The sequence below is a fragment of the Taurulus bubalis genome (assembly GCF_910589615.1).
Source record: "Taurulus bubalis genome assembly, chromosome: 15".
In the NCBI taxonomy this organism is placed as follows: Eukaryota; Metazoa; Chordata; class Actinopteri; order Perciformes; family Cottidae; genus Taurulus; species Taurulus bubalis.
In genome coordinates this window covers 21,339,905-21,355,143 of record NC_136603.1, presented here as the reverse complement: position 1 = coordinate 21,355,143, position 15,239 = coordinate 21,339,905, and the positions used below count along the sequence as shown (strand labels likewise).

Sequence of the window (15,239 nt, the reverse complement as noted above, 5' to 3'; positions counted from 1 at the left end):
TCGGTGGCGGATGTTACTACAAGGAGCACAACCTGCTTGGTCTCAGTGATGTGCGGATTTATCAGCGGTTAATGTGAAGCATTGATTTCCTGTATCATCTGACTGTGGGGGAAGTCAGTGGGGAATGTGAGTTTCTTTTGTTTTTTCAGCCGCTGCTCTGTTCCAAATGCAAAAGGACTGGAGCTTACTGTATGTTATTATAGTGGCTGTGGACGTTCCTCACACCCATGGATGGGGAAGCTGCTGATTAGATCAGGGACCTGCAACCATACCCGGCTGTAAGAAGTGGGCGTAGTTTGTGGACTACTGTTTTCAAGCCTCACGTTCCACATGTGGTTGCCATTCTGGTTTTCAGCCATCGCCATAAAGTTACAATTAACTTTCATGAAGTGAAAACACACTATGAAAGGGTTAAAGTTATAAAACAAATGCAGGATTAAAGGCGCTTTGGCATCACTTTTTAAACATCGAGGTTGCCATCTGCCTGAAAGACAGGCATGGTTGCGAGCATGAAGACAGCTACATCAAGCTCACCGTGAGCCAACAGTGGAACAATGACAACAAACACAGCTCACATAATGTAACCATGATATTGGCAAAGTGCACTCTACAAATCGAACCAATTTGGGGCCTTTGAATGCATCAACTATTCTTGGCATATTGTGTCCGTTCCATAAAAGACTTTGGTTTTGACGGACTCAAACCAATTCCACAACAACATGGTTGAGCAGGCTCGACGCTCACATAATGAAACAGCAAAGATTAACTTGTGCTGAGGGAGTTAATTAGCTTAAATTCCTCCAGCAGTACCTTTAAATTATCTCCTATTGCCGCAACAAAATGGAACTTTAAATCACCCTGTGCAATAGAACAATTAATGGGATCCATAAATTCGTCCTTTTAAAAATTGCTTTTTGTTTCAGACATCCCAATCCATGCAGTGACAGTTTAAAGTGTAGGAATGTCTAACATCTGCAGAGGCCAACGATTTCCATCTTTCACATGTTGAAAGCATTATCTGTGTACCATAAATTATCCTCCTGCTCCGCCTCTGTTATGTCTGAATGTACTATTTACCGTCTCTGTTCAGATGTCTAGAGGAGGGAGGTGATAAGGAGCAAGGTCGACTGTGTGCACATGCATACCGTGTGATTGGGGTGGCGTTCGTGTGCATGGGCTTCCTTTTTGCATAAGATGCCCGTTTGGTTTAGTGCTTGGAACTTCACAATTGCTGGAAACAATCGGGTGTGACAGAGTTCATTGCAAGGCTTCGATGGAGGGCAAAGGATGTGCAGGGATGAAAAGGGAAAGAGAGCGGTAAACACAATGAAGTGAGACCGGGAGAGAGGGAGAGAGACATAGAGAGAGAGAGAGAGAGAGAGAGAGAAGAACTGAAGGAGACAGATGTAGAAAATCACTTAGGCATGGATGAATGCGGCTGGTCTGAGGTGGCAGCTTGAGCGGAAAAGCCTTGAAATTTGAAACAGCAGCTTTGGGGCTTTTCTTCCTTGTGGATCGCACATTCTTTACACCGCGGTATTTCCTCGAGGAAACACCTGCTTTCAACATCTTTCTGCTGATTCTTGGGATTCCTTTCTCAGCTCTCCAAAGTGTGGGCTGTAGTATACATTAATTATGTGTGCGCGATTGTTTGTATTCAATCCAATCCCATTCAAATGTATTCAAAAAAGCACATTTAAAAACAGCAGTAGACCAAAGAGCTGTCTGAACCAAAATGACAATAACCATTACAAAAAAAACATAATTAGCACACACAGAGTGAGTTTAAAAGGCAAAAGGACAATAAAATAATGAAAGCAATAAGCAAACTATCAGGCTGAACGAAAAGCCAAGGAATAAAGATGTGTTTTATTACAGTGTTTAAAAACAGGCCAGCCTAACAAGCAGGGGTTTCATGCTCCAGAGTTTGGGGGCTTCACACCCTCCGGTTCTGAAAGGTGAAGCCAATGCTGAAGTGTCTTAAAGCTGCATTCTCTCTAATGGCCATCAGGGGGCGAATCCTCCGTATTGTATAGAAGTCTATGAGAAAATGACTCTACTTCTCTTGATGTATTCCCTCAGTAAACATTGGAAACATGAGTTCATGTCTCAATCTCTAGTTTCAAGTCTTCTTCAATACAGCATGATGTTCATTTTAATTTTGGTCTCATTAAAGTAAAATAGGCCGTTTCATAGACAGGTAGTTACCAGAGCCGTGTGCAGCATCTCTACGTCACTCCCTCTCACTGATGCAAAAGGTGATGATATCTTTACTTTCTTCACGTGGGTTAAAAGTGCAGTAAAATGGCACTTAGTGTCTTCAGCTCGTATAATGTGATGTATGTTACGTGAAACTGCTAAAACATAGCCTTGGGCAATCATTTCAAGTGGGATTTGATCCTTGAGATTTGATTGGATCGTGAATATGATTGCAACCTTTTACAGGAAGATAAAAGAGAGGGGTTGTGATGTATGACAAGTTAAACATGTTTCTCGTGACACACATTTGGTTTGATTACTGCAGTATCTGTATGCGTTTTGAAAGAACTGTTATACACTTCTAATACATCCTGATATTTGGTGTGATGCTGGACTCACTGCAGCTGCCACAGAACTAGAAATGAAATCCACTCAATGGAGAGGACATGCTTGTCGATTTAAACCGCCAAGCCACGGTTTGTAAAATTGTATGAAGTCGTTATTTCCAAAATCCACATTTAATCTTAGTCCCTTGTATTTTTCTGCACTATAGCCAAAATATGTTTTTGTCCAACCACACAAATGTCAGTAGCGCAAACGCAGGTGCATTTTAGTTTTTGCACTTTTGCAAGTGTGTTAATTTCACAGCTCTACAGTGAGAGGAGTGTCACAGCTGTGGTTCTGCTTATGCAGATCAGGCAGTGCAGCACAACGGTGGTGCTGGCACAAAACACGGGCATGAATTTCACTGGGTGCAGACCACTTCACTGAAAATTGGAAAAAGGTGACACTCAGACAATCAAATTTGACACACACACAGGCACACACACACACGCACGCACACACACACACACGCACACACACACACACACACACACAGGCATCTTCACACTCACATTAATTCAATATTTTGTTCTAGTTAAAATAACACTTTGGTGTGTAACAAGTTTCATTCACGATCGATCTGCTATCACTGCAAAATGTGTGAGTCCCTGTAACCATCTATTATCTGCAGTCTTTAAGTTAAAGTCTTGCAACATTGGTGCTTGATTTAAGCAGGGTGGATAGTATAATTAAAAACCTTGGACGTGGCGCCTGGTAGTAATACCATAGTAGCACTAACTGGAAGCTTCTCTGCAGAGACTTCAGGTTGATACCAGGCGGCAACCTCCGGTCCTGCAGAGTGAAGCCGATGCTGAAGTGGCTTAGAACTTGCATTATCTCGACTGACCAGCAGGGGGCTACTCCTCTGGTTGCAGAAATACGTCTGATTGTATAGATGTCTATAGAAAATGACTCTACTTCTCTCTTTATTTATTCCCTCAGTAAACATTGTAAACATGAGTTTATGTCTCATTCTCTAGTTTCAAGTCTTCTTCAATACAGCATGATGTTCATTTAGTAAAGTATGCTCCATTGAGAGTCAAACAGACCGTAAAGCACAGTATGCTTTAGGACGGGCTTACTGAGACTGACAGGCCACTGCCACTACCAGAGCTGTATACGGTGCCACTACGTATATATATATATATATACGTATATATATATATATACGTATATACGTATATATATATATATATATATATATATATATATATATATATATATATATATATATATATATATATATATATATATATACATATATATATATACCCCTCCCCAATATATATATATATATATATATTTATATATATATATATATATATATATATATATATATATATATATATATATATATATATATATATATATATATATATATATATATATATTGGGGAGGGGTCTCGGTCGGCTTGGAAGACGCTCGCTCGGACTCTCGTCCTATCCCACTGAGAAAGGAATGAGGGGAGCTGACATGACTGACCATTAGCCAAGCCTATACCCTGCTGATTGAGTTTTCATCTACTTAATGCATTGATCCTTCCATAGCCCCCTTTTCCAGAGTGTGCTGCACTGCAACATGCGCTTCTCCTTAAACTGGCATAACATGAGTCTGCCACACCTCCACCTGTGTTTGCAAACACGTCTGGGAAAATACATACGATGTGACTTTGTCATCAAGGTTGCTGCTCACCTTAAGACAGGATGAGGAATTAAACGTCAACACACACCAACACGCCCGCACGTTGGGTTTTACGGGCGCAGGGATAATCGATAAGGCAGGGGCGTTGCGACATCACCGGTTGCCAGGGTAACAAAGTCCCCGGAGCAGATGGCGGCGTGCTATATGTGAAGCGGGAAGAGGTGGCTGGTCATAAAAAGTGACAGTGATGTGACACGGACAACACATCGGATGACGCCGCCGTCTCGCAAAACTCATGTTCGCCGCTATTTATTGCCCCTAATTTAACTCAGTGAGTCATCAGAAGATAAAAGGCCCATGCACATTATGGATATGTTGGAGGTGTTATTTAGTGGCACTAAACACAAAATGGACCCAGCAGTGCCATGAGCAGGGGAAACACTCTGAGTGAATAATGACTGTGCAGAAAGGACATACCCAGCTCAATAGCACAGGGGGAAAAAGAGAAGCAGAGGCACTCAGGAAGCTGTGTTTTCACCATATGTCTTCGGCGAGCTGGGAAATTCCCTTTGTGCACTTATTTTTCATGGCGGGCCAGCTTACTTGTTTGTAGCCCTTCCGGGTGTGTTTTGTCTGCAGAACTTGTGGATGGGAACATTAAAAAGATGTCCAACTGTGTGTGTGTGTGTGTGTGTGTGTGTGTTGCCCGTTTGTCAGTAGAGCTCAGGCAACCAACGCACATCTTATGGTAATGTGTTCGATTATGCAGTGTGTTTTGTTAAGTTGGTAATAAAACATGCACTCTGCATTCCGAGGTTGAAGTTGATTACTTTTCACCTCTCAGTAACATTGTATTATTTGAGTAACGTTGCTGTTACTGTGAGTAAATGATGTGGAGTTTGCAAAGTAACACATGAATTATCATGAATTCACATATGGCTTAGGGCATAAAAAAATTAAAATTAAGTCATGCAGTACTTCACAGACTACCGTAGGCTAGTCTCATCAAGCATTCATAGAGATATCTTTGGAAAGTAATGAGCGTAACTTGTTGATATAATTTTGTATGTCATCTGCGTAATCATAAACGAGGAAGTATAAAGACCGCGAAAGCAACAGCGATCTTCCAACCAGGAGACCGCTGTTCGTTCCCCGTGGAACACGAGAAGTCAACTTCGATGTATTTGTCCTGAACTTAAAACGTTCAGTACTTAACGTAAACTGAACGTACTTCAGTAACGACACTTCTGTAGTAATTGTAACCTTAATCACCTAAACCTAACTAAGTAGTTCTGTTGCCTAAACCTTCATGAGTTGTTTCCTGTGAAGACGGAAGTTTATTTTGAAAAGACCGCACGCAGGTAACGGCCGCTAGTTGACGCGTTGCTGTCTTTCGTAGGGAAACACGCAGGAAAAAGAGGGGTAACTTTTTGTAAGATATCATACAAACCATCGTCTGAAGATAAGCTATAGGTAAGTCTGCCGCTAAAGGGTCGGGCCACAAAATGAACCAATCACAGCAGTGCACATGCATTCTGTATGAAACTTTCATGAACAGCTTGTGAGCTTTAAGCTAATGCTATGTGACACATACTCACTGTTTCCTTTCCTAACTAGTATTGATTATTTAAATGAGGTCCAAAAAGATGACGTCATGTGAATTTGTATTTTTTGCAAATACAATGTCCGAATACACAGAAGGACTGACTTTATTTGAGGGCCGAGAAGCATGATAGATTCACAGGAAATAACATTTATTATTTATCGGTGGTGAAGAAGGACCAGGTCACCACTCTATTTGAAGCAGCGGAACCATGATAAAGTCATGAAAAAGATTAATAGTTAATCACGATTACAACACTTGGACAGTATACGTCTGCGCTGCTGTGACTAATCCACTGTTTGGCCTGCAGACTGACCTGAGAGGACATGAACGTCATCCATAACTCTCGATGATTGAGATACAATAGCTGCTGCATTCATTTCTGTTCTTGCATTAACTCAGGCATGAGATACTCATTTTTGTACATTCCTGTTCATGAAGTACTCCATGAATTAATTCATGCTTTTTCTTTCTGCATTAATAAGTCAAGCATGAATTAATGATAATTCAAAAAATCTGGCAATTGACAAAGAAAAGAAAAGTGACTATGACGAGCACTTTAGAAGCTGATTCTCCCTTGAAGCCTTCAAATGTATGTGTGTTAACATAACCCCAAGCTGCCTGCAGGTATACTGCACACACACACACACACACACACACACACACACACACTGCACACCTCCAACGATGGTTCAGAATAGATGGTGTTTGCCTAATGAGCTTCACCGCTAGCAAAGCATGCTCACTCGGTGAGCTCCCCTGTGGCCTTCTTCACTGGCAGCTCACTGATCGCAACATCTCGAGGTGTGTGTGTGTGTGTGTGTGTGTAGGTGTGTGTGTGTGTGTGTAGCCCGTGTGAGCATTTTTTCTAGAGTGAGTGGTTTACATATGAGGTTTCCCAGTGCGGCCGGAGGGGAAGTTAAATTATCAGAATCAGGTTGATTCAAAAGTTTAAAACAATGCCAGAAAAGAAAGATAATTATGCTGCTTGAAAAACACAACCCCTGCTGTGAAACACTGCTGAGATGTGAGAAAAATGGTCTCTGTTTTTGTAGGTCAGTGCCAGTGCGGACAGTGTACTTGCTACCCACCTGGGGACAGCCGCGTCCACGGCAAGAACTGTGAGTGTGACGACCGCCAGTGCGAGGACATCGGCGGAGAGGTCTGCGGAGGTGAGAGCCTGCACACACACACACGCACACGCACACACACACACTCATCTTTGTGTCCATTCGAGGCTGTTCAAGTTGTGTGAGCAACGGAGGGAATTGATAGAACACGGCAGTAAACAGATGGCGAGTCTGCGTTTCAACGTTACTGTTCAAACTGTGCAGAGGAGTGGGAGGCCTCTCTATTTGTTCCACAAGTAAAAAGGCTGTTCACTTTCGGGCATTGAAGTATTGGACCTTGTGCAAGACCCACGGATGCTTTGCAGAACTTGTTGCATTCACAAATGTGAGATCATTCTCTTCATGGTGGAGCTGAAAGGTTTCTTTGTGCGATATTCAGAGCATTAATATTGCAGCAAAAACTATTTCTTATGTAAAGATATAGTGGAGTAATGTGTGTACTGAGCAGAGAATTAAGTCCTTCTCCCTCTGCGTGTTACTGCATGTGAGCATGCACCATTGGCTGTCTCATGGCCGACGCTGCCGCTCTGCACTAGAGATAGTGAGTCGTCACGTGTTAGCCAGTCAAGTTAGCAACGTCAACCACCATCTTTCCTAGAATATGAATTAGCATAATCATGACTCAACCACAACTTCGTGGAAGTTAGACTCGTACTCTGCAAGGCAGCAGGCTCGAGAAAACTCAGATCCAACCGTCAAACTAGGCGGCGCTGATGAAATATGAATCAAGATTCTGTTACTGCCTTCCCTCTTTCCCACCTCACATGTTTTCAGGAAGATATTCTAGTGCAGTTTGTCACCTGGGCGCCATATTGCAAACCGCCCAGCCAAAACCCAGCACCGCCCATCGGCTGGAGCTAACATCTATCCGCTCATTGGCAGGATTCGGTGTATCTCCACCTTCAGCGCTGTTAGCACCGTTAGCTGCACGCACCGTTAGCTGCAAGCACCGTTAGCTGCAAGCCTTTGGCTCAGCCGTGCAGAGGCTATAGATATGCTCTGAAGCACCTTTAAGATGGATAATAACTTAATCCAAATGAATATGGAGTTTAAATGTTTTACAGATATCCAATAAAATAGAAGTAATACACCAAATGTTGTTCTATTTTCTTTTGAGATGAAGTTATTGGCATAATTTGGCCTGGCAAACTATGACATAAAGGGAGTTATTCACCCACTCCCAGCTGCTGCTGCCTCGGGGTCTTTATTCATGTCGCCGTCAGGAGAACATCCTCCATTGCACCCGACAAGTGTAACAGCATCTACCGTATGATATTCTCTTGTGCATTTCCGTCACTGTCGTGTCCCTTTGACCGCCTCCCACCTACGCTTTGCTTTAGCGAGACATTTTTTAGCACTTAAATTGGTGTGTCACCATTCCCTATTTTCGGCCCAGTAAGGCACTGCTCTTATGACATGTCTTTGGCAGCTGTATTAATATTTCATTTTTTCTGGGGTGGGGACCCAAAAGGACCACCGACACCGCTACATTTCTTAATGCTCGTCCAAGCCTCTCAGAATAAAAAGGATGAGGTTCAGGATGTGAACATTTTGTGCTGCAAGTACAGTTCCGAGGTGAAATACGACTGGAAGCTAATGGAAGCTAAAGATCACACTTTGTAGAAACTTGAGCCGTTATAAAATGTTTGGATTCGCCGGAGTTTTCTGAATTTGCTCTGGCTCTGACGAACGCTGCAGAGGCTCATGGGTAACAGAGTACATATAGGTCCATTCTTTAAGAACAAAAACATGATATGGACATCTCCTGAGGCAGACATGGTTACGCGTTCACACCCCTCACCTAATTATTGCAGAGGAAACTACACACATTTTGTGCAGCGTGTGCACACACATGCACTCACCCACTTTGAAACGATGCCAGGAGCAGACGCTGAATTTGAAGATCAATACGGTGTGATCCTATCTGCTCTCTTTGATATCCACAGGCACAGCCCCCCCTCCCCCGCACCCTCTTAAACCCTTGAGCTGAGTTCGAGAGAAATTGCTCCAAGCCTTTGAAGCTTCGGTTTGAGGTCTTGGGGAAGTTTGGGCTCTTAATAGGAGCCATTTAGGCACAACCACTGTAATGGATGGGTTGCGCTAAAAACATTAGAGGCTCAATTGAAATTGATATTTCCCTTTGCAGCTGCTGCTGCCAGGCAGAGGCCGAGAGAAAGGCAGATGAAGATGCATTTAAGGATCGCGGTGCTCCAAAAGAAAAGCATGCATATATATATATATATATATATATATATATATATATATATATATATATATATATATATATATATATATATATATAATCCTCATTGTACTTTGCAGGATGTATTACTACTCAATTTGACTGCCTTTTCTTTTACAATTGTGTATCTGTGTTAAATTTGAGCATATAGACACGCATTTCTGTATTTTCTAGACACATACAAGCATAAGTCCTTAATGTGCTGTAAAAGCAAAAGAACTTGACACTTGCACAGCTAATCAAAGAGTAAACAGATTTCCCCCAAACTCTAACAACAAGGAGGAGCCCCCCCTCGATGCTCTGACTATCTGCGTTCAATCTTGAATTGACGTGCAATCCGTCTTTTCCCTAGACCCAGTTAATGCACTGGATTTTTTTATTTTTTTGAATGTTGTTTTTAGTCAGCTGTGCCATTTTGTATCCGTGGTGCAGTGCAGCATCTGAGGGTAAATTTCTCCTTTAAAGGGGGGTGAGGGGGGATGCAGTATTTATGTGAATGGATTACTGTGGCTCGTTGTGTGCCGAGCTGTCCAGAAACAATTCTTCATGAGGCGTCCGGGGAGAGCAGTCTGAGCACCAAACACCAGTGCACGCGCACACACACACACACACACACACACACACACACACACACACACACACACACACACACACACACACACACACATGCTGTCAGGCTGACAATTAAGTCGGTATACTCAGAGGCCTGTGAGGAGCTTAGAGGTGCTCTAAAACAGGTACCCAGTCTGAGAAGTTGGGGATCAAACAGAAAAGAAGCTTCATGGTGAGGGGGCTGGAAAAAAAACAACTTCCCAAATCCAGGGTACAGTGCTGTCTGTGCCCCTGGATGTTTGGGCCTCGCTGCAGACAGCTGCGAGGGAGGGGAAGTGAGAAATGACACCGGTCCCTTGCATATCATTCAATCCCAAAGTGTTAACCAGCTTGTCAGTCAGCTCGGTCCACACTCACTTGGCTGTCAAGGTTTTTTTTTTCCAAACACGAAGAACGAGAGGAGAGAGCGGCCAAATATCCACTTTGCACTGAGACCCAAGAGCTCGTTCTTCAGGCCTCCCTGGTCACCTTTTGTGCACAACGGGATAGATGCATGTTGAGCTCCATTGGGCCATTATGTCTAATGTATATCGTATGTTATCCTATATTTATATTTTATATTGTAGTTGTTGAAGTTTGGTATATTTATAGTGTATTCTAATGTATGTTTTATGTTGTGTATTCTATGGTTATATATCTCTAGTGTTGGCATGTACTTTGACTGAGAATAACCTCCTGCTGTAACACAATCAATTCCCAATTTGGGTTTAAAAAAGTCAGTTTATCCATCGATCTATTGCACAACTCTACATAGGCAGTTGTGAGGCTGCGAAACTGGCCATGTGAGGGTTAAACATACTGCTTACTGATCATATTGCACAATATATCCCTTCAATTTGGGTTAAGTGACACCGAACAACTGATTTGGGTTCCTGTGAGGTTTTTCGGGCTCTTCCATATCCGGTGTCAAGTCTGATGAACAGTATCAGTGCCTTCGAGCTGTCATCATTTCTCAGATATAATTAGGACCCGGTTGTTGACGTGAATGGTGTTTAACAGTCTGAAACCAGTTGATGTGCCAACCCCCCGTGGGACGTGAGCGTAGCATTAGTGTTGATCCAGAAAGCTGCCTGATTGGTAGCGAGGCTGTTCCTGAAGTACAAAATGTGTAATGCTCTGTCTTTGGTCATTTTATTGATTTCTTTACAAAACAATCTTTAAACGGAAGATGGTTCATATACGTATTAGGACTGAAAGTAACCGGACTGAAGTTTTTAGCATAGCATTAAAAAATACATGAAATGTAGCCCAATTACATCAGTGCAAATCGCATGAGAATACATCTTCAAGTCATTAACCAAAAAACATATTGAAAATAGCATAATCGCATCTAAGAAAACATTTTTAAACATTTTTAAAAAGGACTACTTTGAGAGTGACACAACTAAATTGTGTATTTCAACTAACATTACAATTTTCTAATGGAAAATTGGAAATGGAGCCACACATTGAAACAAAAAGAAGATTCCAGAGGATCCTCATCATTATTTCTAACGGTGCAGTGAGAGAGAGTGGGGATGGGCTGAAATCCTATTTCAGTGTGGGTCTAGTTTCAAGACACAAATTGTAGGGTTCAATAACAGATTTACCACCGCCTCCCCCTCACAGTCCATCTCTAAACGCTCCAGCACAATGCACGCTCTGTGAGAGGCAGGTGCAGACTAATTGAATGAGGGCGAGGTTGCCGCTCCTCCAAAGCAATTAACTGCTCTCCCAGGCAGGCTGATTGAGGCAGCCATGCATGACCACGCCATGGCTGCCACTCCACTCCGACTGAGACAGAAGCTCGCTAACTTTCATTTATAACCTCCCAACAACACAACCGACACACACACACACACACGTCCGATACATCCGTCCCACACCTCTACCTCCGTTTGATTAAAAACAGCAAAGAAGAAAAGAAAGAAGAAAAACTGCATCAGGAAGCAATGTGAGCTGTCAAACGATTTGTTGCATAGTTGGTGTTTAGCTATATTTTGTGCAAGCTGTGTCTATACAGATACTGGAGATTAGATTTCTTCATCATGCATTTCAAGTTTCAAGGTCAATTCAATTTATTTTGTATAGACCAAAATCACAAATAGTAAATGTGCCTCGGAGGGCTTTAAAATCTGTACACATACAACATCCTCTGTTGAAAACTCCCACCGAAAAACCTTTAACAGGGAGAAAAAGGGAAGAACCTTGTGGAGAGCAACAGAGGAGGATCCCTCTATCAGGATGGACAGGAGCCATATATGTCATGTGTACAGAATGAACAACGTAACAGAGTTACAGCACATTCAATGAATAGGATATTAATGATTCATATAATGAGATAGTAGGCATGATGAAAACGTTACAACTACTGAAAATAACAGCAACAGTGGATATAGTGACAGGGCTCTCAAGTGTCACGCATTGAGCGTGACTGTCACGCATTTTGGTCTTAAGTCACGCCCTCCCGCCACACATCGTATTTCTCACACTGAAAAAAAAACTCTAGGCTATTTCATGTGCCGCAGCGCGCAAACATGACCTGGTCGCGCTGCCCTCACCATGGAGGAATCAAGCACGTCTCCCCCGAATCCCCTGGAGTTCTGCCGCGAGGTGCCACTCATCAGCCAATCAAAAAAAAGAAATGGGCTACACGAATAGCCAATCAGAAGAAGAAGAGGATATCACTCTTACCTGTCTTAAAAACTTGAGAGCCCTGTAGTGATAATAAAAGCAGTAATGATGTTGGCAATACTAATAGCGAATCAACTAATAATACCGTAAAAGTCCGGGTTACACGCCGCTCCTATGTCCGGTGGGTGTCCCCGCTGTAGCACAAGCTAGCGCTGCTGCTAATGCCCGCGTCCCCTCTGCCCGCGTCGGGTGTCGAGCCGGGTCTGGTCCCGCTGCCTTCGGTGGTTGTCGGGGAGCTAGCGGAGAGCTAGCAGGAGCGCTAGCTGGCTACAGCGGGGAGCTAACGGGGACACTGACCAAAGGTTGTAGCAGCTTTTAACCCGACTTTTACGGTACTAATGCAGGGCTCTCAGGTTTTTAAGACAGGTAAGAGTGACATATCCTCCTCCAGACGGCAGCGGGCAGCGGCAGCGGGGTGAACAGACTGCTGCCAGAGATTTGGACATGGATTTGGAAATTGGACTCAAGTCCAGAGGCAAGTCTAGCTCGAGGGACGATCCAGTCGATTTTATGATTGTAAGAGTCGTTAGTTGGAGACCTCGTGTTATCATGGTTGTAACTGTCATGGAAAACTAGTAATATATTCCTGTTATCTTAAATAATTAAAGTCTATATACATGTTTAGGGCCAATTTACCTGCAAGGAAAGTTTTCATTGTGTGTGTTTTCTTTTTTCAAATTTGATTGCAATATCCTATTAAAAGTAATCATATACCAAACAAATGATAACTGCTGATACTGTATGCTAATAGAGGAAGGAGTGAGGATACAGTTCATGCTTTGAATTCCTCACATAAAGCCAACTCTGCGCTCAGAGCCACTGTATGAAGAGTGAGATAGTCCCACTGGGTGGGAGGCTCAAACAAACACAGGACTTTCCTCCAGCAGACCTCTGTTAATGTCCCGTGCAAAACTTTGAAATGTCGTCACCTGAGTCGTTAGTGAGTCATGAGTATATGATGAGGTGTGAGTGAGGACATGTTGGACTTGAGACTTGATCCTCAAAGACTTGAGACCTGAATTGGACTTGTGTAAAGGGACTTGTGAGGATCTCTGGCTGTTGCTATATAGCCTTTTAAATATCCTTTTATATATGCCAGTGTGTGAAATACCCAGTGGCCATCGGGTAGTCTTATCCATTATCCTCAGTCTCCGACTATTATTCTCCTTTATGTCACTTCCGCTGTCAAAGACCTGGAGCAAACCTCATTTGCAGAAAACCTTTGTTTAGAGGTCATTTTCAATTGAAAGTGTAAACGAAGAGCGAGAGAACCAAGATAAATGGCCGAGGAGGCTGCTGTGCCAGCTTCTATGTGTTCTTCTATTTGTTGGTTCTTGCCCTGTGTTGTGTGAACTATCAACGTCCCCAACGGCACGGGAAATCTCAGCGGTTCTCCCTCTATTACAGGTCTCCTTACGACAGATTAAGGGCCTAAAGATTATGAAATTGCATAAAATAGTGACTTAAATGTCAGCCAAAAAAACTAAATGAACGTGTTTCAAATGTTGATATTACCTCTACCTTTTATTCAGCTGAAACCGCCCGAAGAATGCAGATGCGTATGAAATATACGTGACGTTTAAAATATATCATGTTCATTTTATGTTTAGTTGTTCCCTTGAAGGCCTTCATGCTAAAACATGCTAACTGCCTACATATTTAGCATATGAGTGAGGTATCGATCTTCTCTTGCATCTTTTGGCCAGAAAGCCTGATCATTTGTTTTCTAAACCTCACAAACTAGTTTTGTTGCCTAAACCAAAGAGATACGTTTTGTAGCATTTTTGTTTGTTTTCTTTTTTTCCACCACTTTCACACAGCTTGCAACCGTTCGGTCCTGAAGAAATGTCCCTCAAAACGGAATTGTGAGTTTAGTTAAATTGTTCAGGAACTTATTTTTTTTATATAAGAAACAGGGTTGGAATAAAAACTGCATCCGTAAAAAAAAAAGAAGAAAGAATCAAAATAAATATATAATAATAATTGACTCGGTAAACTTTAAATGTAGGTATCGTCAATTATATATAAGTCAATCATTGATATAAGTATACAATACACATGCTAAGTCTCAGCTGACAATCACAATGTAATCAAACAGCTGTTTGACTGAATGTGTAACAGCACAGTGAAGATTGACAATGATGGGAAGATGCTCCGCTCATTACCACCTCTTCCACCTGACATCTGTAACCAGATGTGAACACAAAGGAATCAATCAATGGGGCCACCGCCGCCACATGATACCATTTGTATTGGAGTGAGCGCACTGCGAGTGATGTAGCTGTCGGAGATGAAGGAGGGAATAAGTGTGTGTGTGTGTGTGTGTGTGTGTGTGTGTGTGTGTGTGTGTGTGTGTGTGTGTGTGTGTGTGTGTGTGTGTGTGTGTGTGTGTATGTGCTTGTTAAAGCCAAAGTGACGCTGTCGGCTATCAGAGCATCCAAGCACCCAAACTGCCTTCTTCAACCAATTAAACATCCCTAGTTTGGTGTTTTGTGTGTGTGTGTGTGTGTGTGTGTGTGTGTGTGTGTGTGTGTGAGCATGTGTGTGTGTGTGTGTGTGTTGTCGTCTGCCATTGCCTTTCTTTGTTTTTCATCTTTCTCTGAAGCGCTGGAGATTTATTAAGAACAGGACAAGACTAGTGATGACAGTCCCTTTCATGTCCCCGGAGAAAATACAATAAGCCGGCTGCGTCTCTCTCGTCTCGGCGTGGCTCCGTCTCCTTGCACGGCCTATTACTGTCAAGGTTCAGTGTCT

General features: G+C 42.6%; 1 protein-coding gene across 1 annotated transcript in view; it reads left to right on the top strand.

Moving 5' to 3' along the window:
- itgbl1 (integrin, beta-like 1) overlaps positions 1-15,239 on the top strand; it is a 47,658-nt gene that overhangs the window by 24,621 nt on the left and 7,798 nt on the right. Inside the window, exon 8 of the mRNA XM_079231130.1 lies at positions 6,884-7,000. Coding sequence (XP_079087256.1) covers positions 6,884-7,000 — 117 coding nt within the window. The remainder of the gene's footprint in view (positions 1-6,883; positions 7,001-15,239) is intronic.